The 24,828-nt window shown below is 44.1% G+C and overlaps 1 protein-coding gene across 3 annotated transcripts in view; it reads right to left on the reverse strand.

The window, feature by feature from the left end:
• MCC (MCC regulator of WNT signaling pathway) overlaps positions 1-24,828 on the reverse strand; it is a 469,040-nt gene that overhangs the window by 69,841 nt on the left and 374,371 nt on the right. For all 3 annotated transcript variants that reach the window (XM_034960341.3, XM_063604592.1, XM_003826730.5), the window contains 2 exons: positions 14,078-14,241; positions 11,669-11,875 (listed from right to left, as the gene is read on the reverse strand). In XM_034960341.3, coding sequence (XP_034816232.2) covers positions 11,669-11,875; positions 14,078-14,241 — 371 coding nt within the window. The remainder of the gene's footprint in view (positions 1-11,668; positions 11,876-14,077; positions 14,242-24,828) is intronic.

Genomic DNA, 24,828 nt, shown 5'->3' on the forward strand with positions numbered 1-24,828 from the left:
AGGTCCAGGAAGGAGGTGTGGCAGTGTGGTGGGCAGAGTGCCTGTGTGGAGCTGGCAGGAGTGGAGGGTCAGTGGAGGACAGGGAGATGGGGACACCTTTTTCTCGGGGAGAAAAGGAAAGGAGGTGAGGACGGGCAATAACAAACGTGATTTGCAGACTGTCAGGGGAAGATGCGAAACAGGGACTCCCATCTGATGGCTTCTATTTTCTCTGCTAGGCATGAGGGGGGAATGTCAGAAATGAGAAAGGAGGCTGACCTAGGACCATAAAAGAAAAAAAAAAAGGGAGCTTACACAGCAGCACTGACAGCTCAGTTGAGCTCTCTTTGAAGATAGTAGACTGAGGAACACATTGTTTTCTTCCAACTCTAGAGACCTCATTAAAATAATAGTACAAAATAAAAAAGGATTAAAACCACAACGGAGATAAGAATGTGCTTGGGGCATTGGCCGAAACAAAATTTGGACACGTTCCTCAATGGCCAAGTGAAAAGAAGAGCACTGATGAAAGACACAGAATAAAAAAAGTCTATAATGTATACAAAGAGAGGCAGCCAGTCTACCCAGAAGGACGATGGCAGACTCTAATTCAGCTTTGGCGAGAGCAGGAAGGACAAGAATGAGAACAGAGGCTTTCAGAGGTTAACAGAGGTTGCAGCTATGTAACCGTATACAACAATTGAAACTTCCCAGCATATGACAGCTTCAGCTAAAGTCAACAGGTGCTCCTCCTATTAAAAATGCATAGAAATCCTGCATTAAAAAAGGAACAATGAGAAATAAATTCATTGCCAAGGTCAAAAGACAGCAAAATCTCCAGATGCCAGCAATGAGAAAGAAGGCTGAAGGAGTTGCCAGGAGGTGGTGCCACTGCAAGCCCAGGGGCTGTGAGCAGGGCACAGAATGAGAGCGTGGGAGGGAGGAGATGGAAGGCGCCTGCTAGTCTAGCTGCTTGAGCTGATCCCTCTGCCTCACGCCTGGAGCCTCTCTGCCTGACCCATAGGTGAAAAGCTGAAAGTGCTGTCCACAGAAGGAATCCTGAGGCTATGCAGCGGAGTCAACCTTCAGAAACCAAAACCCCAGACCAGTGGCACCTTTGGGTGTGAGGTCCAAATTTATACTATCTGCATACTGTGGGACTCCAAACTTGACATGAACAATGGAAACTGGTTTGGATTTTGCCAGGCCACCCACTGCCTCAGAAACTGCCTAATTTGTAAATTGCCCAGTATCAAGAGAGAACAGGAGACTTAGGCTTCCCATGACTGGGAGCCCAGGTCCACAAAGCTGCCAGACACAGAGTGACGACAACTACAGAGAGCAAAAGATAAAACAAGAGAGCCAGCAGTCTGAATCAGGAGCTGAATTCACCTTAGGGGAAATGAAAATAAAGCAACTGGTAAACCACATCACAATAGGTACACTGAGGAACCTTAAAGAGATAAGGGGAATAATTTCCTTAAGATTAAGAAATAATGAAACAAAAATAGATACCAAATCTTAAAAGCCTTCTTGTGGGGCTAGGCACGGTGGCTTTGGTGGTAATCCCAACACTTTGGGAGGCCAAGGTGGGAAGGTTGCTTGACCCCAGGAGTTTGAGACCAGCCTGGGCAATATCGCAAGACCCTGTCTCTACAACAACAACAACAAAAAATTAGCCAGGAGTGGTGCATGAGCCAGTAGTCCCAGCTACTCAGGAGGCTGAGGTGGGAGGATTGCTTGAGCCTGGGAGGTCGAGGCCATGGTGAGCTAGGAGGATCACACCACTGGACTCCAGCCTGGGTGATGCAATGAGACTCAGATACACACACACACACACACACACACACACACCACACAAACACACACACACACTGCCTTCTCATGGGATAGAGGCATCTCAGGTTCTGTGGGTCTGTGGGTGTTGTTCTGTTTCATTCACTACTGCATTGCCAACACCTTCAACAGGGACTGACACAGTCTCAATAAAATCTATTGAATGCCACTAAAAAACCTATCACCTTAAAATCTAATGCCTACTTAGAATATTGTGGTAGGCTGAATGATGGCCCCCAAAGGCATCCACGCCCTAAACCCCGAGAACTGTGAATGTAGCCTTGTATGGCAAAAGGGAATTGAGATGGGTAGAGTATCATGGATCATCTAGGTGGACTCAGAAGTCACAAGACCCCTGTAAGAGGGAAGCAGGAGTGCCAGAGTTAGAGCTCTAAAGATGCTACGCTGCTGGCTTGGGAGATGAAGGAAGGGGCGTAGTCAAAGGATGCAGGCTCCCTCTAGATGCTGGAAGCGACAAGGAAGTATATTCTCCCCTCCAGCCTCCAGAGAGATGCAGCCTTGCCGATACTTTCATTTTAGTGAATGAGATGCATTTTGGACTTCTGACCCCCTAGGACTGTAAGATGATAAATTTGTGTTGTCTTAAGTCACTAAGTTCATGATAATTTGTTACAGCAGCCACAGGAGATTATACAGCTATTATCAAGAGTGTGGGCAAAAATAAAGACCCTCTCAAAGATTAAGTATCTATCACCTATAGATCTTTGCTGAAAGAATTTCCTAAGAATACATGATTTTCAGTACCAAAAAAATTAAACCTGAGAAAAAGAATGGGATGAAAGAAACAATGGAAGTACAAGAGCTGACACGGATGTAGGTGGTGAAATACTCCTTTGCTGCTGTTGGGCGGATGGGCTGGCCAGCTTTCCCAAAAGCTGCCCTGGGGTACTTGGTCAAAGCAAGACTATACATACTCTGAGACTCAGCAGTTTCACTCCTGGACATGTGATCCTGAGTAATTCCCACCAGGCCGGAGGAGACATGTGCAAGGGACTATGCCCCGGAGCATTGTTTGTGGTCATGGGAAATGGGAAGCAATTTGATTGCCAGCTGCTGTAAATGCAATAGGTGGGTCACTATAGAATGCTAGATGTCCTTAGACACACAGGACCAGATGTACACACAGCCATATGGACAAACCTTAAAATCAGAGTGCTGAGGAGAAAAACATAAGAGAAGGCGACAGCACAATAACATTTAAATAAATTAAAAGTAATGCAAAACACTATCTTAGGACATGCACAAAATGGGGGGAAGGGGATGGGATATTATATGGGATAAATTATTTGCAAGGAATAAATTAAAAGAGGGACCAGTGAATGTGACTAGTGAATATAATTATCTTCTCTCTCTGTCCTGAGTGCCAAATTACAACAAAAGCCAGGCATGGTGGTGCGCACCTGTAGTCCCAGCTACTCAGGCAGCCTGCTACGCAGGAGGATCGCTTAGCTTAGAATTCAAGGGTCGAGCGCACTGTGATTACACCTGTCAATAGCCACTGCATTCCAGCCTGGGCAACATAGCCAGATCCCATATCTATCTTATCTATCTATCTATTGATCTCTCTCTCTCTCTCTCTCAATCAATCCAAAAGAAAGTAAATGATGCAAGCCAAGAGCATGAGGGATTAGGCAGAGTGGGAAAGTGAGATATTGGGGGGATTTGGCCCTAGAGCTGTCAAACACAAAGAGTGTGCACAGAAGCAGGTTTCCAAAGTGGTAGGAAATTCCTTGGAAACGTGAGGCTAGGCAAGTATGAGACAGGTCAGCTATGCGGATGCTTCAATCTCTGAGTACAATTGTGGGAGCACAGACAAGAGTCAGCTGATGAAGTCATCTGTGAATGTGGCTCACAGATGAGTGACAAGCAGGAAGGCAAGGTGGCACCAGAGTCCTGAGCAGGATCAGAAACATTTTTATTAGCCATAAAAGAAAGAGCCTGTTCTGCTGATGATACGTAGCAGTGCTCACTGGGTAGTTGTAATTTCAGGCAATTAGGTTGTAATTCATAATTTCACTGTGTAATGGAGCTGGTTGAGATGAGATGATTCCCACACTATAGAATGGTGAGAATCACTAGGCTGGGAAAGCTCTACTTAATGAGCTTCATGCAGTTAGTCCCTGTGTAGTTTTTGGAAAGCTGCTATCTCGAAGTCCAGGGTTTGTAGATATTTTGCCGAGAACCACACCTCTTATTGGAGATTTTATATGATTTTTCTTAGAGCCCTCAAATAATCAGAATCTATTTACAGCAAATATTTATTTCTTTCTGTAAATCAAATTTACATGGTGTTTCAGGATAGTGGTATTTTATTGTTAATGGCAATTTTGGCTAGATGGAAACAGAAGAGAGAGATCACAAAATAGAAGGAGAAAACATCCAACAGCATTTCCATCTCTCGGAAAGTTTGATATGTGTGCTATTTTCTGTTTTGTTTTATAGCCCACTAAAGTACCTGGATGTGTTATAAAAATGGTTGCCTCGGAAAAGGCCAGCATTTTGGCAATCTTCCTTTTTTTTTTTTTTTTTTTGAGACAGAATCTCACACGTCGCCTAGGCTGGTGTGCAGTGGCGCGATCACGGCTTGCTGCAACCTCTGCCTCCCGGGTTCAAGCGATTTTCCTGCCTCAGCCTCCCAAGCAGCTAGAATTACAGGCGTCCACCACCACGCCTGGCTAATTTTTTGTATTTTTAGTAGAGATGGGGTTTCACTATGTTGGCCAGGCTGGTCTCGAACTCCTGACCTTGTGATCCACCCGCCTCAGCCTCCCAAAGTGCTGGGATTACAGGCATGAGCCACCGCTCCCAGCCAATCTTCCTAATTTCTTACCAGCTTTTTGACAAATTGAGTCAGCTTCTTTCATGACAGCCAAGAGCTAGCCTTGAAGCAGCCTGGCCTCCTCATAGGTACATGAGGCTGGGGTGAGTAAGCAAATACTGGTGCCCACAGCAGGAGTTGCCTCACAATCTCCGTGGCTCAAGTGTGTGTAAGGCCCTCATGAAGTAACTGGGAGCTGTGTCCATGGAAGAGGTCAAATGAACCAGGGTTCTGGGGATTCTCTGCCTTGGATTCCCCCTAAAACTCCCTCAGTCTACAGAGAGGAGGGGAACACAACACTGGACTCAGGTCAAGGTAAAAGCATGCATACCACCAGCTTCCTATTTTCTGCAACAAGCTCAGTGTGCCTTCATGTAGCATTAGAATGCCAGGAGAGTGGGTCTGTGAAACCCTAAGGAATCTGGCCCCCATGTTGCTGTAACAGAGGACATTTTACCCACTGTTGGTCTGCATGGGAGTGGGGCTAGGATGAGGACAAGGGTGGACAGAAGGCTACAGGAAAGTGGTCTAAACAAGAGAACAATGACAACTGCCTCCCCTAATAAGGCCACCAGATCCCAAATTTTGGTACCAAGAGTTAACATCAATGTAGACTTGGGCAAGATTGTTAAAGCTTTTGTGGGCCTCTGTTTTCCCATCTCTAAAAAGGGTATAATAATAGTACCTATCAGCTAGGATTCTGGAGCAGATTAAACAAAATGTGCATAAATCATCACCCATCACAAATAAGTGTTTGAAATATGTTCTGGGCTATTATCATAATTTAGGTTTTCAAAATTATTTATTTTTAGAGACAGGGCCTTGCTATTATTACCCAGGCTGGAGTACAATGGTGTGATCACAGCTCACTGCAGACTTGATCACCTGGGCTCAAGCCATCTTCCCACCTCAGCCCCCGAGTAGCTGGGACTATGGGTGCACACCATCACACTTGGCTAATTAAAAAAAAAAAAAATTTTTTTTTTTGGTAGAACAGAGGTCTTGCTATGTTACCCAGGCTGGTGATTTAGGCTTTGAGTAAGTCCTGCTTTGCCTTTAGAGGTATCTGATTTTAATCTGGGGGGTGTCTAGTCTGAGAGGAGTTCAGTCTGCAAATATTCACAGAATGTCAATACTATCAATATTAGTAACAGAGCCTTTCTTAAAAATAAGCCCTACTGAGCTTGCACTGGTAAGTGGCTCCCTGTGGAAGTGATTTCCTTCATGGGGTGAGCTGGGGGACTTGGCACCGGGCCAGGCAGTGCCTCCAGGCCTTGGTAACCCCGGGGTGCCTGTACCCTGGTGGACTCCACCCTCCCTCCACTTCTAGCTCAGATGACCCTGGTGAAGGGACAGTGCAGGGCAGGCTCCACATAGCAGGCAGCTTCCCCAGCAGACGCATGGGCTTATCACTGCTACACGGTGGGCCCAGGAGGAGCAGGCCGGGCATGAGGAGAAGGCAGAAAGCCTGTAGCTCTTTCTCTCAGTTCACCTGCAGAGGGGAAGTAGAGGACACTTGGAGAAGCTCTTGGCCCATGTCCAGTGGGTGACCAAAGGACACTGCCTCTCCCTTCCTTGTCTCCAAGTGCTGACCACAATCATGATGTGGGGGAGTGTGCCAGGGTGCTACACCCCATTTACTGACTCTGGCTCATGGAAAGGCCTGGGCACACATCCTCTCAAAGAGCTTCCCAGTGATTCTGACACACACGTGTGGGGTCACAAGATGGATGAGTGAAACTGCCTGTTTCTCTGCAACTCTGATTCACGGCCAAGTCCGGCTGGTATCATGGTCAAAGCATATAAATCAGCTGCATCAGAAACTTGTACTGTTGAATATCCACATGTTCCTAAGCCCCTTTATGGTTAGGTAAAGCCATCTGCCTAGTTCTGGTCAACAGGCAGGGCGCAGAAGCATTTAAATGCTGTGGTGGGAGCCTTTAAGTGGGCTCTTAGGTGGTGGACGGCCAACAGTCTGAGTTTCTGAGTGAATGTATGGATCAGAGACGTGCACCTGTCCCCTAACCTGCATTGAATATATGGTGCAGGCAAGAAACAACGTGCCATGCCACTGAGATTTGGGGAGTGAACCTGTTATTGCAGAAAAATCTAGCCTCATACTGACTAATATACCAGCCATACAAAAGAAGAGCCACCTGAGCCTCCCATGTGGAAGGAGCACACTGAAGCCAGACCTGGCTCCTCTCAGCTCCCTCCCATGCAGCTAGATGACAGCTGGGGAGAGCTGAGAGGAGCGGTGTTGAGACAGGACTTGTTTTTACAAAACTTTTATGAATTTAAACTCAGCTAATATTGGCATCCTCTTCCTTATCCTGAAAAGAAATTCCCATGAAGAAATGGAACAAATAAGAAATGAACAAAGTTCCATAAAGGACAAAAAAGAAGACTCAGCTTATATGTGAATATCAAACCATTAAAAGCTGTGAGATACAGATCATTCTCCATAATCCATACTTTTTTGTTTTTGCTTAATTTGAAAATTAAAGAGGACAAAGAAGAAAAAAAGCAATCGTATACTTCCACTGCCCAGATTTAACCTGTTAATATTTTAGCATATCAGTGTTCTATTTCTATGTATATACTTCTGCATATTAAAAATTATACAATGATATGAATACATTCATTAAAAACATAAATTAGAACATTATAGAGAAGTTTAAGGTCCCTTTGAGGCCAATACAACATATTACCATTATGATGTTGGTTTATATTTTTCTGGTCTATTTTCAATATTTTTATATACACACATATGAATATCTATGAAATGGAAATTTATACAGCTATAAATTCATAATAAATATAAAGTACTATTTTGCAGTCTGCATTTTCTCTATATAGCCCTGTCTCAAGAAAAGCAACACCGAGGAGAGGTAGAGTGGGACCAGCTCAGATGGGACTATGGCCAAATGAGGCTAAAAGAGATGTGAGGGAAAACACAGATGTCTCTTTATTTAACCTCTGTAAGATCACAACACTTACACTTCCAGGCTGGTCTCAAACTCCTGGGCTCAAGCAATCCTCCTACCTCGGCCTCCCAGAGTGCTAGAAGTATAAACGTGAGCCACCGCACCTGGCCGAGGGTGACTTTTATTTGGTTCAAAATAGCATGTCTACTTGTCTCTTGAATTTACTGTGGCAATGAAACCAGAAGCCAGACCCCCAGGATGAGACAGGCCCAGGAGAGACATATGGAACTCATTCCAAGACATGCAGAAAATACCCAGGTAGAGCACAGTGTGTAAAGAAGAAATTGTTAACATCTTATGACATGAACATGCAGAAGAATTCTGTAAATCTGAAGAATTTCTAGAAAATCTCAGAAGGAACTTATGTGGCCGATTTGTGTTCAAGTCTATGGTTCAGCGGGACACAGTTTCATGTGCCTGTGGTCATATCAAGTTTGCTTCGCCAAACACACTGGGGAAAGTGCTGATTATTTTTGCCACATTATGGCTGACTTAAACAATGTAGCTAAAAAAATGGGAACAATGTGGAGAAAGTGGATCCTGCCATCACACGACTCTCTGGGGAGCTCTCAGGGCACTCTCTGTGTTTACCTGTCCCCACCACTTGACATATACCTTGCAATGATCTGTTTACTTGCCTGTCTCCCCGACATCCTTGAAGCCAGGGACTGTGTCCTGTTCATCACGGTAACCCCTCTGTCTGGCACAGAGATGACCAATCACGTTTGTGAAATGAATGAATGAAGAATAAAGTAATTCCTTTATAGAGTAATTCTCCCTTGCCTACATTAAGCCCAATTCTTTATGTGTGAGGAAATACATGGTTATATCACAGAGCAAACAGAAATAAATGATTGCCTCATTCAATAATGAACTAGGACCAATAATAAAATTGCCTGTTGTTCCTTAGGTACTGCTCTGCCACTAGCCCAATTTGTTAACTGACTACATTAAAGATCTAATTTAATTAAATCTTGAACAAAGCTCAGAAGACCTACAGAGAGCACTTTGCTTAATTACAGGCACGGTTCAAGCATCAATCCTATTGATCTGGTCAGTTAAAATTCTATACAATGAATGTGGGCAAAGAAAAAAAGAAAAAGAAAGTGGCCCCAATTGCTCGTCAAGGAACTTTGATGAACTATGGATTCAGAGCTGCTACAAAGACAGCAAAGGCAAACCAGCCTTGTACTCTGTACTGTCACAGGATAAAAATAAAATGGTACCTCAGTCACTCTGCAGAGCTACACATCGTCAAGAACAGACGACAATGACAACCACGAAGGACAGATCCCTCCTGAGGGAAATAAAGCACACTAGGTGGGTGGGTGAGTGATGGCTGGAAGAAGACTTTTGGCACTTAAAGTCTAGTAAAAAGGCATTCAAATGCATCTAGGACACTTTTTGAGATCTACACTCATCTTGAAATAAAAAGCAATAAATCCAATTCATGGTATGTATATAAATTCCTGAGAATATCTCTAGTTGAGGAAGAGATAAAAGTTAACATTATTTGAAGGTAACTGATATAAAAATTATACAAAACTATACCAGTTGCACAAACTTATAAAAGGTAACAGATGTGACTGGAAGAAAGGCTTTGACTAAAATGTGTCTATGTGTGCAGGCCTGTATGTGTGTGTGTGTAATTATCCAATGTCCATGTTGGAGTTCTTCAAACATCTAAGGATTCCTATTTAAAAAAATGACAGGATGGTATTCAATTTTCCATATCACTCAACAGGTAACTATAGATTTTACTCCAAAGAACTACTACTGATTTTTTGAGCATTTACTACGTGCCAGACATCGCCTAACCACTTTACGAGTATTATCTAATTTTTGCTTTGGGTGCTATTACTGTCCCACTTCGTGGCAGAGTAAACTGAGGCACAGAGAGGTTAGGCAACCTGCCAAAGACTCGTGGTGACTTGGCAGGTCAGGCTGTGCATGACCCAGGCAATCTGGCTCCAGAGCCCTGGTACCTAGTGTAGTGCCTCCGCACTGTGCTATTCTTAATACTGACCTCCAGAGTTGGAGAAAAGACTGGAAAGTGGGGAAGGGGACTTTTTATTTTTTGCTAGTCCACCATGAAGGGCTGGCAAGTGAGAGAAGAAAATTCATTCTAAACCACAATATGTAATTACACCAAAGACCAACAATTTCCCTCACAAAACATGCACCATCAGAATGCACACACTAAGAGCAAGTACATACCTAATTAGGACATCAGTGATAATCATCGGGGAGTGTAACCCAGGAAATTACAGGTGGCGTGGGCTTTAGTGCTAAGCAAATTTCATCATGCTTCCCAGATAAAGCCTTTGCTGACTGGGATGATTTACACCTGCTGATGCAACTATGGAGACTGGCATCCGATATAGCTGCATACTGAAAATATGCTTATGCACGTGAGTTAAGACAAAATGATGTTCAGATATGAGAGGTAGTAGTGCCAGCCTTTTAATTATGACATTAGCACAAATGAAGAAGAGTTGATAACATTCAAAAATAGTAATTTCTTCCATATTTTTCAAATGAGGAAGAGTTGATAACATTCAAAAATAGTAATTTCTTCCGTTTTATATAATGGCAACTAAGAATACTTACAAATGGATTAAAAACCAAATGATGTACACATCCTGAGCTCGTTGAAGGATAGAAGAGCAAGTTATTTACAAGGTCTTTTTTATGGCTAAGGGAGCAAGAGCAATGGTGAAGGATGAGGAGACCCACTAGATGTATTTTTCCCTTTTTTTTTTTTTTTTTTTTTTTTTTTTTTGAGACGGAGTCTCCTTCTGTCGCCCAGGCTGGAGTGCAGTGGTGCAATCTTGGCCCACTGCAACCCCCGCCTCCCAGGTTCAAGCGATTCTCCTGCCTCAGCCTCTCAAGTAGCTGGGACTACAGGCACACAGCACCATGTCTGGCTAATTTTTGTACTTCTAGTGGAGACGGGAGTTTCATCATATTGGCCAGGCTGGTCTTGAACTCCTGACCTTGTGATCTGCCTGCCTCGGCCTCCCAAAGTGCTTGGATTACAGGCGTGAGCCACCGTGCCTGGCCATTATTTTTCCCCTTCTAAGTCAACTTTATCTGTGTACAAAATTAGCAGTCAGAGCACAACTAGAAAACAAGCTTCTAATATTGCCAAGACCAAGAAAGAGAGTCAAGTAAGTCTAGTAATTCAAAGTGAAGTTCAGAGGGAAGTGTTTGATTGAGGAATTCATTGCTTCACCCCCAGTCCAATCACAGATCAAACTCACAGCCAAACACAGAAGTGCTTGTGGGTTCCTGGGATTAAACACTTCATCTTGGAAAAACTGAGGCTTTAACAATTCTGCCGAACATTTCTATCCTGAAACATTGGCTCCTTCAGTAATGGATACATGTCCTAAACAAAATGGTACTCACACTAGGTCAGGCCCTAGGGTGAATAGCAGGAGTCACACATACACATCTGTAAACAGAGACACACACATAACATGCACACTTAAACAGATGCACATACACACATACATATATGCACACAATGTACAAGATATGGCTATTTTAACTTCAATAAGTCTGCACCAGGAGAGATGACATTCTATACTAAATTCAGTATAAGTAAATGAGAGCAGGTACAATAAAGCTAAATAAAATTTTATAGAAAAAAATTAAAAGCGTAAAATTCCATTTTTTTTTTCAAATTCTAAAGCTATTAGTTTATCCTAAAGAACATTTTAATTGAGCTTAGAAAAGATGTGCTTACCCTGGAAAGTTTAGAATCACTGCCCCGACGTAATTTTATCAACCAGTCAGATTTAAGATTCCAGAGAAAAGTGTTTGTTTTTTTTTTTTTAATCTTACCTCTATACCTTAGCAATTTCGAACTACTTTCAAGAAGGACTTCATAACAGGAAAGAGACAGTGATTCCCAAGATTACAAATACCACAAAATTCTCACGGTGCCCCTGGTGCTATACACCAGCCTCTCTCAGCCCCATGCCCAGGAAGGGCCTGACCATTATGGATGCAGCATGCTCACCCTCCTCCGGAGCCGGTCCCGCTCTTCCCGGATGGCATTCATGGTGGCCTTAGTCCGGTTCAGTTCTTCCTCTTTGCTACACAGCATGGCAGTCAGGCTCTCATTCTCTTCCCTCAGCCCAGCCAGCTCCTTCTCCCACCGAGACCTCTCTTCAGCCAGGTTGGGATACAGGTCCCGGCCAAGCACCCCCTCAATCTCCTCGACTGTCTGTAAAATACAGCCCCAAAGAAAAGTCAAGTAAGTTACCTTGGAGAAAGGGGATAGGAAGAAAATAGGCTGAACAGGAATAAATGTCCATAGAGGAGTGTGTTCTAGAACCACTTTGTTATAAATAGTGATCATGACTACAGACACCCCAAAGTTATCCTGTCTCCAATTTCAGATAAGGCTCTGTCACTTGCCTGGGGTACAGTCTGTGTTACCCGGCAACCTTCAGAGTAAGAAAAACAGTGAGTCCTCTCCTGGCAGCTGAGTCTGTCTGTGGCGCTAGCTGACACATCCACACAATGCTTATTTCCTTCACTTGAGTTCCAGAGTTGGTGGATACACACAACCAGGCAGAAGGCCATTTAGTGATCCTGGTAATGTGAGGACAAACATGAGGTTGTAAACTGCATACAAAATCTAACTTGAAGTTTCCTAAATTATAGGCCTCCCACGTGCCAACTCAGCGATAAGATAGGTCACATTACCATTTCCAGCTTTTAGTGCCACATCCAAATTCAGATGGTGCAAATGAGGTTCAGTCTCAAGATGTGAAAGACAAAAATAAACCTCATTGACACAGAAAAGAGGAAGCTCATTGTGGAGATTTCTAAGACAGCAGGGATTAAATTAATAATACAGCTTCAAAATTTAAAGGAAAATCTTAGTAGCACATAGTTTTAAAAAATTCATTTAAAAACATTTAATGAAGAAGAAACATGCATATTAGGAAAAAAAGGAAGAAGTCATTCTGCTTACTCTTATAAACTGTTCATTCACATTTACTGTCCTTTGAAAAAGGAAGCACAAGCCAGTGGATAATGAAACAAGAGGGAGAATTACTATGAAGAGGTAGAAGGCAGTGAAGAGATGGAATAAGAAACAGAAGGCTGGCCGGGTGCAGTGGCTCACGCCTGTAATCCCAGCACTTGGGAGGCCCAGGCGGGTGGATCACCTGAGGTCAGGAGTTCAAGACCAGACTGACCTCAGGTGAAACCCTGTCTCTACTAAAAATACAAAATTTAGCCGGGCGTGGTGGCGCGCGCCTGTAATCCCAGCTACTTGGGAGGCTGAGGCAGGAGAATCGCTTGAATCTGGGAGGTGGAGGTTGCAGTGAGCTGAGATCATGCCACTGCACTCCAGCCTGGGCGACAGAGCAAGACTCCGTCTAAAAAATAATAATAAAAAGAATAAAGAAAAGAAAAGTACATCACTCTTGGATGCTCATGTTGGTTCTCAAATCTTGCTGCCCCTTTTCCCATGTGCTGCTTTGTCCTTCCTTTAAATCTGGAGACTCTCATCCTACTGGGTTCTGCTCCAGACCCTGTGGCTTTGTCCCTAGCTGGTTGGTAGAGGCCCTTGGCCTCCTCCTTCCCTCTCAACTCCGAGGTTGGGGCTAGACCCAAGTTGACATTACAATCAAATATAGGGCCCAGGAGATTCCAGAGAAAGAAACACCAGCAATTGCTTCTCCCTGCCCTGAACCACATCAACTACATATTTGCAATTGAGATGAAGAAAGATGGAAAACCAGCAGTGTTACAAACATGCATCATGGTTTACCTTGTGACACCACAGTTCTTTTGTGCAATCCAGGATTCCTACTTATAGAAACTTGGGCCTGCATTTTCTCTTTATGGGCTCCTCCTAGACTTTTAAATTTGAATTGCTATGCCCAGGTCACTAAGTTACGTTGAAGGAATATAAAGATACCAGAGGCCTAGTATCAGTAAGCCTTGACTTTCCCATCATTCACAATGAGTTTGTGCAGATGCAACAAATTCCTGTCACCATCTCAAACAGCAAGAGGAATTGATGAATGGACTCCTGAAATCATATTCTAGAGGCCTTAGAGCTTTAACAAAACTTCCAAGCTAAACTTACAGCTTACGAGTGGCCCTATGATGAACCACTCTTAAATGACGTGGTTCAATACTAGCAGTCGAATGGTTTCCAAGTAAATTGTCCTTTTTACCGCAAAGCCAGTGAACCTGACTGCTGACATCATGACTTTTTCTGAAATAATTCAGCCCAACCAAAATTTCTAGAGCCCCCGCTTCTACACCGTGGCCCAATCTATTGTATGGCTCTCATGGAAACATTCATCCCTAGTAAGTATTTAAGAAAACTGCACTTCAAGAGAAGGATTGGACCATTTCCCTTTCAGAACCTCAAAGGGCCTCACAGAGGGTGAGGAAGGTCTACCTTAATAGCCAGGTCACAGTGCTCGCTGGCCGTGGTGAGCTGCTCAATGTGCCTGTCCACCTCGGCCACGGAGAGGCTGCAGCTGCTCTTCTTCCTGCCGCAGACGACATTCTCCAGCCCTGTCAGCACCCTCTGCAGTTCTGAGTTCAGGTCACTGCAGTTGTCTGTGAGTGAATGAAGACAAAATGTGTTACACAGGGCAACAAATGCTGTTTTGCTTACCATGAGGGACTCATTCAGGTAATGGGATGGCAATGGAGCCTGACATTTCAAAGTTCAACACCAGCCAGCCTAACCTCACAGGCACTGCCTCTGAGGCTTGGAGCCAATGCAAAGCTCTTTTTATTAAGGAGTTTCAGATGATGGTCATTTTCTGAATTCTCTTGTCTTTCACTCAAAGCAGCCACATCTTGAGTTTCTTTAGTAAGAACAAAGAAATGCCCAGAAGAGGCTGCTGGCACTTCCAGAGCCTCTGGTCAACCTGTCTGCTCAGTCATTCAGACAAGCACTAACTGCAGAAAGATCCCATAACTTTACTAAATGTAACAAAAAGTCTCAGAATGAGCAGAGATGCTAGGTATTTTGAAAAACAGAAACTGTGTAAGAGATAGTCCTTGCCCTCAATGAGCCTAAAACCAAGAACTTTTCCATGATAGAACCAATCAATATGCTCCACTGTTGCAATTTAATCCATGTTCTTTCATCAGGGGGAAAAATAAACTGTTCCAACAAATTCCTTATTGTTCTCCACATAAGGCAACCAATTCTAATAATTTGATTTTGACTTAAAAACTTGGGTTGCTTTGAATCGCTGGACATCCAGGGCCTGGTCAGAGAAATAAAAAATAATTATAATGTGACTCAGATGTATCTTAGAAGACAATTTTGTTGGGAAAAAAACTCCCCTTAAAGTCAAATACAAATTTTGTAACCTGCTGTTTTGGATTCTGTCTATCGCCATGCCATTCAATTATTGTTGCAGGGCAGATGCTGACTGATTATATGTAATCTTTCAGAGTACATTCTTCACCTACGTCCAGCCTAACCCTGCATGAAAATTGCTCAGTGTCTTCCATTTTCTTCTTCTCTTCTGCATGCTTCTCACCACAGGTTCCATGTACTAAAATGGTTGACTGCTTTTGGGACTTACCTTTGGAAGACTTCAAGAAAACTCTTGGCACAACAGGAACAGGACTTCTCAGAATGTTTTAGTCAACCTCATCTGGTTGCCTCTATTTGTAAATTACCTAAATCTAGAGAGATCAGCCTAAGGCTTTCACTCCAACCAATACACACAACTACTCTACCTACTTCTCAAACCTGTTCCTCCCCGATCTCTCCCATCTCCATGAATGGCATCCCTATCCACCCAGTTACTCAGGTGAGCTCTGAGGCAATATTCTATGCCTTTGTCTGACATACTAAATCCAATTCATCTTGTGACCACAAACTCCAAAACTTATCCTCAAACTGACCTCTTATTACCATCTCTACTGACACCATCCTGCTCTAAACCATCATCATCTCTCAACTGGACCACTGTAACAATCTCCTGCCTCTACTCTCCACGCGGTCACCAAAGTGAGCCTGCTAAAAGCGCAGATCGGAACAAGTTATTTTCCTAGTTCAAACAGTCTAATGGCTTCCCATCAACATTCATATAAAGTCCCAACTCCTTACCAGAGCCTGTAAAACTCTGCATGATCAAGACTGATGTGCTCAGTTCAGGCTGCACCATGTCCCTGGGGAGCTTTTATAAACTACGGATGCCCAGGCCCCACCCCAGACCAATTAAATCACAATCTCTGGGGGTGGGGCTTGCATAATGGCAACTTTAGGTTCCTCAGGTAATTCTAACATGCAGTCAGAGTGAGAACCACTGATCTGATCTTGCCTCACCCATCCACCTTCCCCTGTTCACTATGCTCCATTCACACTCCTTCCCCTCATTCACTATGCCCCATTCACACTCCTTCCCCTCATTCACTATGCCCCATTCACACTCCTTCCCCTCATTCACTATGCTCCATTCACACTCCTGGCCTTCTTTTTTTCCCCTGGAATATGCCAAACTCCTGTCTGCTCCACAGGTTCCTTTTCCTTTGCTGTTTCCTTTGTCTAGGCTGATTTTTTAAAATTTTAATTAAAAAAAAATACAACCTTTTTAGAGACAGGGTCTTGCTCTGTTGCACAGGCTGGAGTACAATCCTGTGGAGTACAGGCAGGGGTACAATCCTAGCTCACTAAAGCTTTAAACTCTTGGGTTCAACCTATCGTCCCACCTCAGCCTCCCAAGTAGCTGGGACTACAGGTACACATGACCACAATCAGCTCATATTTTTATTTTTGTGTAGAGACAGGGTCTATGTTGCCTGTCTCAAACTTTTGGCCATAAGCGATCCTCCTGCCACAGGCTTCCAAAGTCCTGAGATAACTGACATGAGCCACCATGCCTGGCCAACCGAATTTCTACATATTGTTCAGCTCTCAGCTCAAATGCTATCTCCCCAACAACCTCTTCCCTATCTGAAGCATGGAGTTTCACCTCCTCCCTTGCCCATTCCCTATCTTCTTATCCTATTTTTTTCATGGCAATTATCACTATCTGATCTGACTTACATGTTTGTTTTCTCTCCTCTACTAAACGTAAGTTCCAGGAAAGAAGGGACTTTGATCTTCCTCACCATTTGTATCTCCAACAGAGAATAGGGTAGGCGGTCAAACATTATTTTTTAAATGGGCAAAGAGAAACACCACATCATCATTTATTTAATAGACAGGAAGGCTATAAACAGACTCAATAGCAGCATGTTTTTCTTTTTTCTTTTCTTTTTTTTTTTTTTTTTTTGAGCTCTGTCTCCCAGGCTGGAGTGCAGTGGTGCAATCTCAGCTCACTGCAACCTCCACCTCCCGGGTTCAAGTGATTCTCCTATCTCAGCCTCCCGAGTAGCTTGGATTACAGGCATGCGCCACCACACCTAGCTGATTTTTATATTTTTAGTGGAGACGGGGTTTCACCATGTTGGCCAGGCTAGTCTCGAACTCCTGACCTCAGTGTTTTTGTTCCTTGTTATGGACCTCGACCTGAGCTGCTAAGAACTAGGATGCTCATCACTGCAGAGGCCCTCTGGAGATGGAGGCAGGTGGACACCAACTGGAGGCAAAGGACCCAAGTGAGGAGCAGAACAACTCAGAGACCACACCAACCAGCCTCTGAATGACCACGTACCCTCTGGTGCAGGTCTCCTGGTATCCAGGGCTGGTGCGATCCACTGTCCTGAGTTATGTGCATTAAGTGCTCATGAGTGAGATGTTCATGAAATATTCAGACATTCTGTGCTGACTTCCCTAGCGCAGGTCCACCTGATGCAATAATGACACTGGACATGTCTGCTGAGGGGCTCTCACAGCAGAGCTGGAGTGGTGGCAACAGGCTGCTTCCAGAGGGTGCTGAGTTACAGGCAGCAGGAAGATGGGCTAGGCATGTGACCAGTATTTCCTTCTCATACTTAAATTGGGCAGTTGCCGAGCCCTGACTCAGGCCAGAGCAGAGTGCAAAGATGAATAAGAGACTGACCTTAACTGTGAGAGACCCCCAGAAGTACAAGGCCACTGCCCCACCTCTCTGCTGCCCACCACTACTGTAAGGAAAGTAGCCATAGAGGCCAGGTGCAGTGGCTCACTCCTGTAATCACAGCACTTTGGGAGGCCAAGGTGGGTGGATCACCTGAGATCAGGAGTTCAAGATTGGCCTGGCCAATATTGTGAAACCCTGTCTCTACTAAAAATATAAAAATTAGCCAGGTGTGGTGGCGCACGCCTGTAATGGAGGCTGAGGCAGGAGAATCACTTGAACCCAGGAGGTGGAGGTTGCAATGAGCTGAGATTGCACTCCAGCCTAGGCAACAGAGCAAGACGCAACACTCTATCTTAAAAAAAAAAAAAGAAAAAAGAAAGGAAAGTGGCCAGGTGTGGTGGCTCATGCCTATAATCCCAGCACTTTGGGAGGCTGAGGCGGGCGGATCACGAGGTCAGGAGTTTGAGACCAGCCTGACCAACATGGTGAAACCCTGTCTCTACTAAAAATACAAACATTAGCAGGGCATAGTGGTGCGCGCCTGTAATCCCAGCTACTCAGGAGGCTGAGGCAGGAGAATCGCCTGAATCCGGGAGGTGGAGGTCGCAGTGAGCTGAGATCGAGCCATTGCACTCCAGCCTGGGCAACAGAGCGAGACTCCATTTCAAAAAAAAAAAAAAAAAAAAAAAAAAAAAAGGGAAGTAACCATAGATAACACAGTGCAGACACAAGGCAGAGAGGTGGCAAGATGTGAGGTCATTTACACTGATGCACAGACTCTAAAGAATATCTACCCTTCAAACCAAGGAGGGCTACACATACTTTCTTTGGTCACAGGAAGCTGAATGTATAAAAACACAGGTGAGGTGATGAACCCCACAAACTCCAGTTTGTGCTGCAGAGCTCTGCACTGTGGCTTCACACAGGCCCATCAGTGACCAGTTGGCACTTGGCTGTCCATTGCTATTTTTCCCTGTTTGGAGCCTCACAGGAGGACGAGGAGACTGGGCCGCCTGGAGCAGCTATTCTGTGTCCCCTGTCAAGGTACTACGTCAAGGTATCAAGCACTTATCACCACTCACTGCCAGCATCTACATGGCTCCAGACAGAACTGTCTTTCAGAGTCTGTGGCATAAGGTGCCACAGTAGGTCCTAAGTATAGGAGTAGAGTTGCTGGATCATATGGTAATTCTATGTTTAACAAAAACAACGAAAAGCAGTGACTCAAATAATCGTACCCCGATGTTCATAGCGGCATTATTCACAGTAGCCAAAAGGTGGAAGTAGCCCAGGGGTACACTGACAGATGAAGGAACAAAATGTGGTCTCTTAATACAATGTAATTTTATTCAGCCTTAAAAAAGAAATAAAATTCTTTTACATGCTACAACATGAACCTTGAAAACATTATACTAATTAGAATAAATCAGACACAACATGACAAATATTTCCACTAATACAAGGTATCTAGAAGATGCAAATGCAGAGACAGGAGATAAAGTTTACCAGGGGTGGGGGTGATGCGAGAATAGGGAGTTATTGCTTAACGGGTACAGAGTTTATGTTGGCATGAAAATGTCCTGGAAATGGGTGGTGGTGATGGTCACACTAACTCTGTGAATGCCACTGAACTGTACACTTAGAAATGATTACCATGGTAAATTTCATGTTTGTTACCACAATAAATATAATAAATGTATATGAGTGAGTAAAATGAGGAGATATAAGCAAATAGGCAGATATGAAACAGAAAACGGTAACCTTCAAGAATGGTAGCACATTCAGAAAGGATTTGAAGTACTGTAATTTAATTTAAAAAAATTTTCCCCTGTGGGTTGGAGAGCAAGAGAAGGAAGAAAGAGATATGGGAAGTCTAAGGACAAGGGGGAGTAATGTACTTTTTAGAAAAACCCTGGCCCCCACTGCCATGCAACTCCATGAAGGGCAGCTGAGGCAGGCCCACTGGCTTTCTCCCTCAGCCTCTGCTGTACTTTATTTTTTTATTTTAAAAATCTTTTTTTTTTTTTTCTCCAGAGACAGGATCTCATTACATTGCCCAGGCTAGGACCGAACTCCTGGGCTCAATGAATCCGCCCACCTCAGCTCCCCAAGTAGCTGGGATTACAGGCGTGAGCTACCTGTGCTGTGCTTTATGCATCAAAGGAAACTGTTCTACATCCAGGAGACATAGAGGAGGCCTTTGGTAGCAAATACACATTCCTTTAAGTTTATCTGTACTGTGCCCCTTTCTAAAGAAGAATTTGAGGTTGCTTATCACAAGCAGCCACAAATAAGGGGAAAACACGGTGACTGGATCAGGGAAAGGCTGGGAGCAAACGGAGGCTGACACAGCTGAGGGCTGACTCCTCCAGCTAGCCTTGAGCATCCTGGCATCCTGAGCAAATATGAATTATCTCCTGACAGAAAGGAGGAAGCATTCCGGTTTCACAAGGGAGACAAGGTGTTTTTGGCAACAGACGCTAGAAGGATTTAGGTACACGGTACTTCATACGTGGTGTGAAGTGATGTGATGCCAGTCTCCTCAGCCAGTTTCACACATATGTGGATTTCATATGGTTTCTTCTTATGTTAACCTTCAGTTAAAATTAAAGTTGTAGACCATTTAAAGCACAAGGTAAAGGGAACTCTGGGGAGCGCTAAGCTCACGTAATCTTGGCACTCAGTCTTCAAAGCTGTCTGATAAGACTGAACAGGACCCAGAAGACTGGATGGAATGGACCTCTCCCTTTGGCCAGCAGATGCAAACCAGCCACCTGCAGCCAAAGATGTGCTTGCATATGGGATAGGGCTATGGTGTCTGGCATGGCCTTTTTTTTTAATTTTTAAAACAGTTTTTGAGTTAACTGTCAACATTTTAAAAATTGTTAAAATTTATGGCTATCCTTGTAAAATGAGAAGATCTGGCAATGCGGGGCCCAGCTTCTCAACCACAGCCATGTGCAGAGGGGCCAGCCGCAGACCCCAGGACTCAGCACGCCCAACCCACGGTGCTCCTCTGCTCTGCCCGCCTCCACCCAAGTCCATGGCTCCTCCTGCCCTTTTCCTCTTTTCTAAATGCAATTTTCCTCAGTTGGCCTCCTGATAAGAGCTCAATAATACACAGCTCAGGTTATATTTTTCTAAGGAGAACCAGAGCCTTAGGTTTTTATGTTGCTGTTTGGGGAAAGATCCACATATGGCAGGTCCTCAAATAACATTTTGTTCAACATCGTCTCATTATAACATAGACGAGGAGGGAAACAGGGATTCCCAGCTGGGGCCACTGTCTGTGTGGAGTTTGTACATTGTCCCCTCCCCATGGCTGTGTGGTTTACCTTTGGGTATTCCAGTTTCCCCTACACCCCAAAGCTCAGCACGTTAGGTTCATTGGTGTGTCTAAATAGTCCCAGTCAGAGAGAGACAGAGACAGAGACAATGAATGTGTGTGCCCTGCGATGGGATGGCACCTGGCCAGGGTGGGTTCCCATCCAGCACCCTGAGCTCCCGGGATAGGCCTCAGCTACCTGCGACACTGACCTGGAATAAGGGGTTAAATAATTATCTCCCTTATTTTTATTAATCTGCCTTAAATGTACATATAGCTCAAGTTTATTCCCACATTTAATATTAGAAGTGCTTTGTGTCTCTATTTAGAAATTCACTAACGTTTCAGTGACCACAAATACACTACAGGAACTTAACTCTTGATTATATCAATTAACCATAAAACTGGTATCGTTACACGTCATTTCATTTAAAGTTGCATTTTCCAGGAACCTATCAACGACGTTGAGGACTTACTATACTTTGGAAATCTGCAAAGGAGGTAAGAGGACATTCATGGCTGTGAAAACTAAGAATCCTAATGAGCCTTCTGGCTTAGTTAAACACACACCAGTGGACAAAGCTGGTTTTCTTCTTTCTTACTCAGGATCAGCTATGCCTATGCCCAGAGTTGACACCATTAACTACGGCAGAGTTGGTTCATTTTGAATCAGGTGTTAAAAGTTGCTTTTTTAAACAAACAAGCCCTGTAAAAATCCTAACTCAAATAAAGGGCAGCTCCAACAGGTGAGATGTTACAAACATCTCCCCTGGTCCACCTGATTCCAACCAAGCAGTCCCCTCTTTACCAGAATGACTTTGCTCCAAAGTATGGTCCCAGATTCCAAAACCACGTGTTCCTGGGGATCGGTACTTGCTTCACACTAGTGGTTAGGTATTTGCCTAGTTTGGAAGCCTTCCATGCTGCGTCTTTATTAAGCTTTGCCTTTGATAGGGCTTGGGTTTGTGTCCCTGCCCAAAAACCATCCTGAATTGTAATTGCCAATGTTGGAGGAGGGGCTTGTTGGGAGGTGACTGGATCATGGGGGCAGACTTCTCCCGTGTTGTTCTCATGATAGTGAGTTCTCATGAGACCTGGTTGTTTAAAAGTGTGTAGCACCTCCCCTTTCTCTCTTTTTCCTCCTTCTCTGGCCATGTAAGATGTGCTTGCTTCCCCTTCACCTTCTGCCGTAATTGTAAGTTTCCTGAGGCCTCCCCAGTCATGCTTCCTGTGCAGCCTGTGGAACTGTGAATCAATTAAACCTCTTTTTTAAATAAATTACCCAATATCAGGTAGTTCTTTATAGCAGTGTGAAAACGGACTAATACAGCCTTGAAATCTCATTTTCCAGGAAGCCTTCCCAGCCCTTTGGCACTCAGCCCTAAAAGTTGATGATTTCATTCATTCAACAGTGTGTTCCCAGAGACTCACAGTGCTGGGCATGTCCCAGAGACTCACAGTGCTGGGCATGGAACATGTGCTCTACAGACACTGGATGAGATTAACATGTAAAATAAATGGAAGACTTTTTATAAGCCAACTTTTTAAAGTCCCAAGTTTTTGTTAATTTACTTGTTAATCCAGTGTCAAATTTAAAACATATCAAATGACATTATCACAGCCTGCTAATAAGGCAGAAAGCTTTCAATTAAGATCCCCAAGATAGAAAGCTGTCAGTGAAGTTAGAGACATAAGTCACAGAGAATTTTAGCCAGGCTAAGAAACAGAAGCAGCTGTAGGCCTGCTATGATGTGGGCTGTAGCAGGACTGGCCATTCACCATATCCCTGCCACCTTCTGAGGGCCAGTGCACACCACCCACCCTTCTTTTCTGACTGGGCACACACCATGCCTGGTAAAGCAATTCAAAGTGGGAGAAAGACCTACAGATTCTTTCAGCATCAACACAGACTTTCTGTAAAGGCAAGATGTTATATCCCAGGGATGTAATAGTTCAGATCTTGTAGCTCTACGGCTGAAACCAGGAGGGCTGTTGCTTTCTTTTGAGCATTCCTCTGTACTCTGCATACAGCAAGGCCCTCTTTAATTCCATCGAGGAACAAACACAAACTGAACAAAGTAACACAGAAAATTAGAAAACAGAATAGTCAACTTTTAGGGTTGAACACCAAAGAGAAGACTGAAGGGTCTGGGAGGAAGGGAGAAAGAGTATCCACAGAGGTTACCCCTTGCTTTGTGTCCCACGTTGCCTCTGTCTACCTAAGACAAGAGGACTTATGAGAACAATGTTGTGGTAGTTTAAAAACTCCTCAGTATCACCTATAATGGACAAACTGACATTAGGAACCTCCCGCTGCAACAGGGTAATGAGGACCATAACCCACATATGTTCTTGCAAAAAAAAAACAAAAAAAAAGCTAACCTCAAGTCTTGTAAGAAAACAATCAGATCATCAGATTGAGGGACATTCTATGATACCACTAACCTGATAACACTAACCTGACGTCCTCAAAATGGCAATGTCACAAGAGACAAAACAGCAGGAGGGAGGATCTGTTCTAGATTAAAGGAGAGTCAAAAGACATGAAAACTAAATATAATGTGTGAGCCTTGACTGGATCTGGGACTAAACAAAAGCAACCAAGGACATTAATAGGACAATTGGGGAAATTTGAATATGGATTGTTGACTGTCAATGCTTCATCAGTGGTAAAATTCTCAGGGGTGATGAAGGTACTGTGTTTATTATAGGAGAAGGTTCCTTCTTAAGAGGTTTACACATATGCCTTTAGGGGGTGAAGCATCATGGCATCTGCAACTTTTAAATGGCTTAGAAAAAAACGTATACACAAACACAAATGGGAGCAAGAGAGAGAAAAAAATCAAAATGTGGCAAAATGTTAACAATTGGTTGATTAAGATGAGTGGTTTATGGAGGTTTGTTTTACCTTTTCTGTAAGTTTGAAGATTTTTAAAATAAAAAGTTGAGAAAACACATACTTCAACATTCTAGGCAAGAAGGTCTCACATGGTCTGGATATGCTGCAGTGGAGATTTAACACGGAGAGCGCAAGATGACTGATTCTCAGTGCAGCCACCAGAACTGGAGAGCTCTCCTGTAAGTGTGTCTTCCACATCCAAATGATCACCAAGTACACAGGCACAAGCTGACAGGGACAGGAGGCAGAGAAATTCTAGGCAGAAAAGGGCAGGGTCCCTGGCGAAGCCCCACCCTGAAGCCTATAACCATGGCCCAAAGTGAGAACATGCAACCTTTTTTCCCCACTGAAATGCTGCCTTTTCAAAAATCACCCATGGCCTACCCCGCCCCCCATCCTATACCCATAAAAACTCTGACCCGACTGGCAGAGAGCAGAGAAGGGAAGAAGAGGAGAAGCAGCTGGATGTCAGAGACTGTGGTTTGATGTCAGAGAGCAGCAGCTTGACTTCAGAGCGATGGCTTGACACCGTTGCTTCGGAGACGAGTCTGGCTGGGGACAGCCAGAATCCAGGGGAAGATTACCTTCCCGTTCCATCCCCCTTCCAGCTCCCCTTCCTGCTGAGAGCCACTTTTATTGGCAATAAAATCCTCTGTATTCACCACCCTTCAATTCTTCATACGACCTGATTTTTCCTGGATGCCAAACAAGAGTTTGGGTGCCAAGGGCACAGATGCTAAAGGATGCCACACTGACCCTCTGCCTTCAGTGGTGGAGAGCAACTGCCTCACATGAAAAGGCAGAGGGCCCACTGAGCTGCTTAATACTTAAGCTGTCCACGAACAGCAAAGCAAAAAGAGCACTGTAACACATGCCCTCTGGGGCTTTGGGGGTCACAGATCCTCCCCCTCGAGACGCTACTGTGGGGCCATCACGGAGTTTTGCTCCTG

This window comes from Pan paniscus, chromosome 4 (assembly GCF_029289425.2).
Source record: "Pan paniscus chromosome 4, NHGRI_mPanPan1-v2.0_pri, whole genome shotgun sequence".
In the NCBI taxonomy this organism is placed as follows: domain Eukaryota; kingdom Metazoa; phylum Chordata; class Mammalia; order Primates; family Hominidae; genus Pan; species Pan paniscus.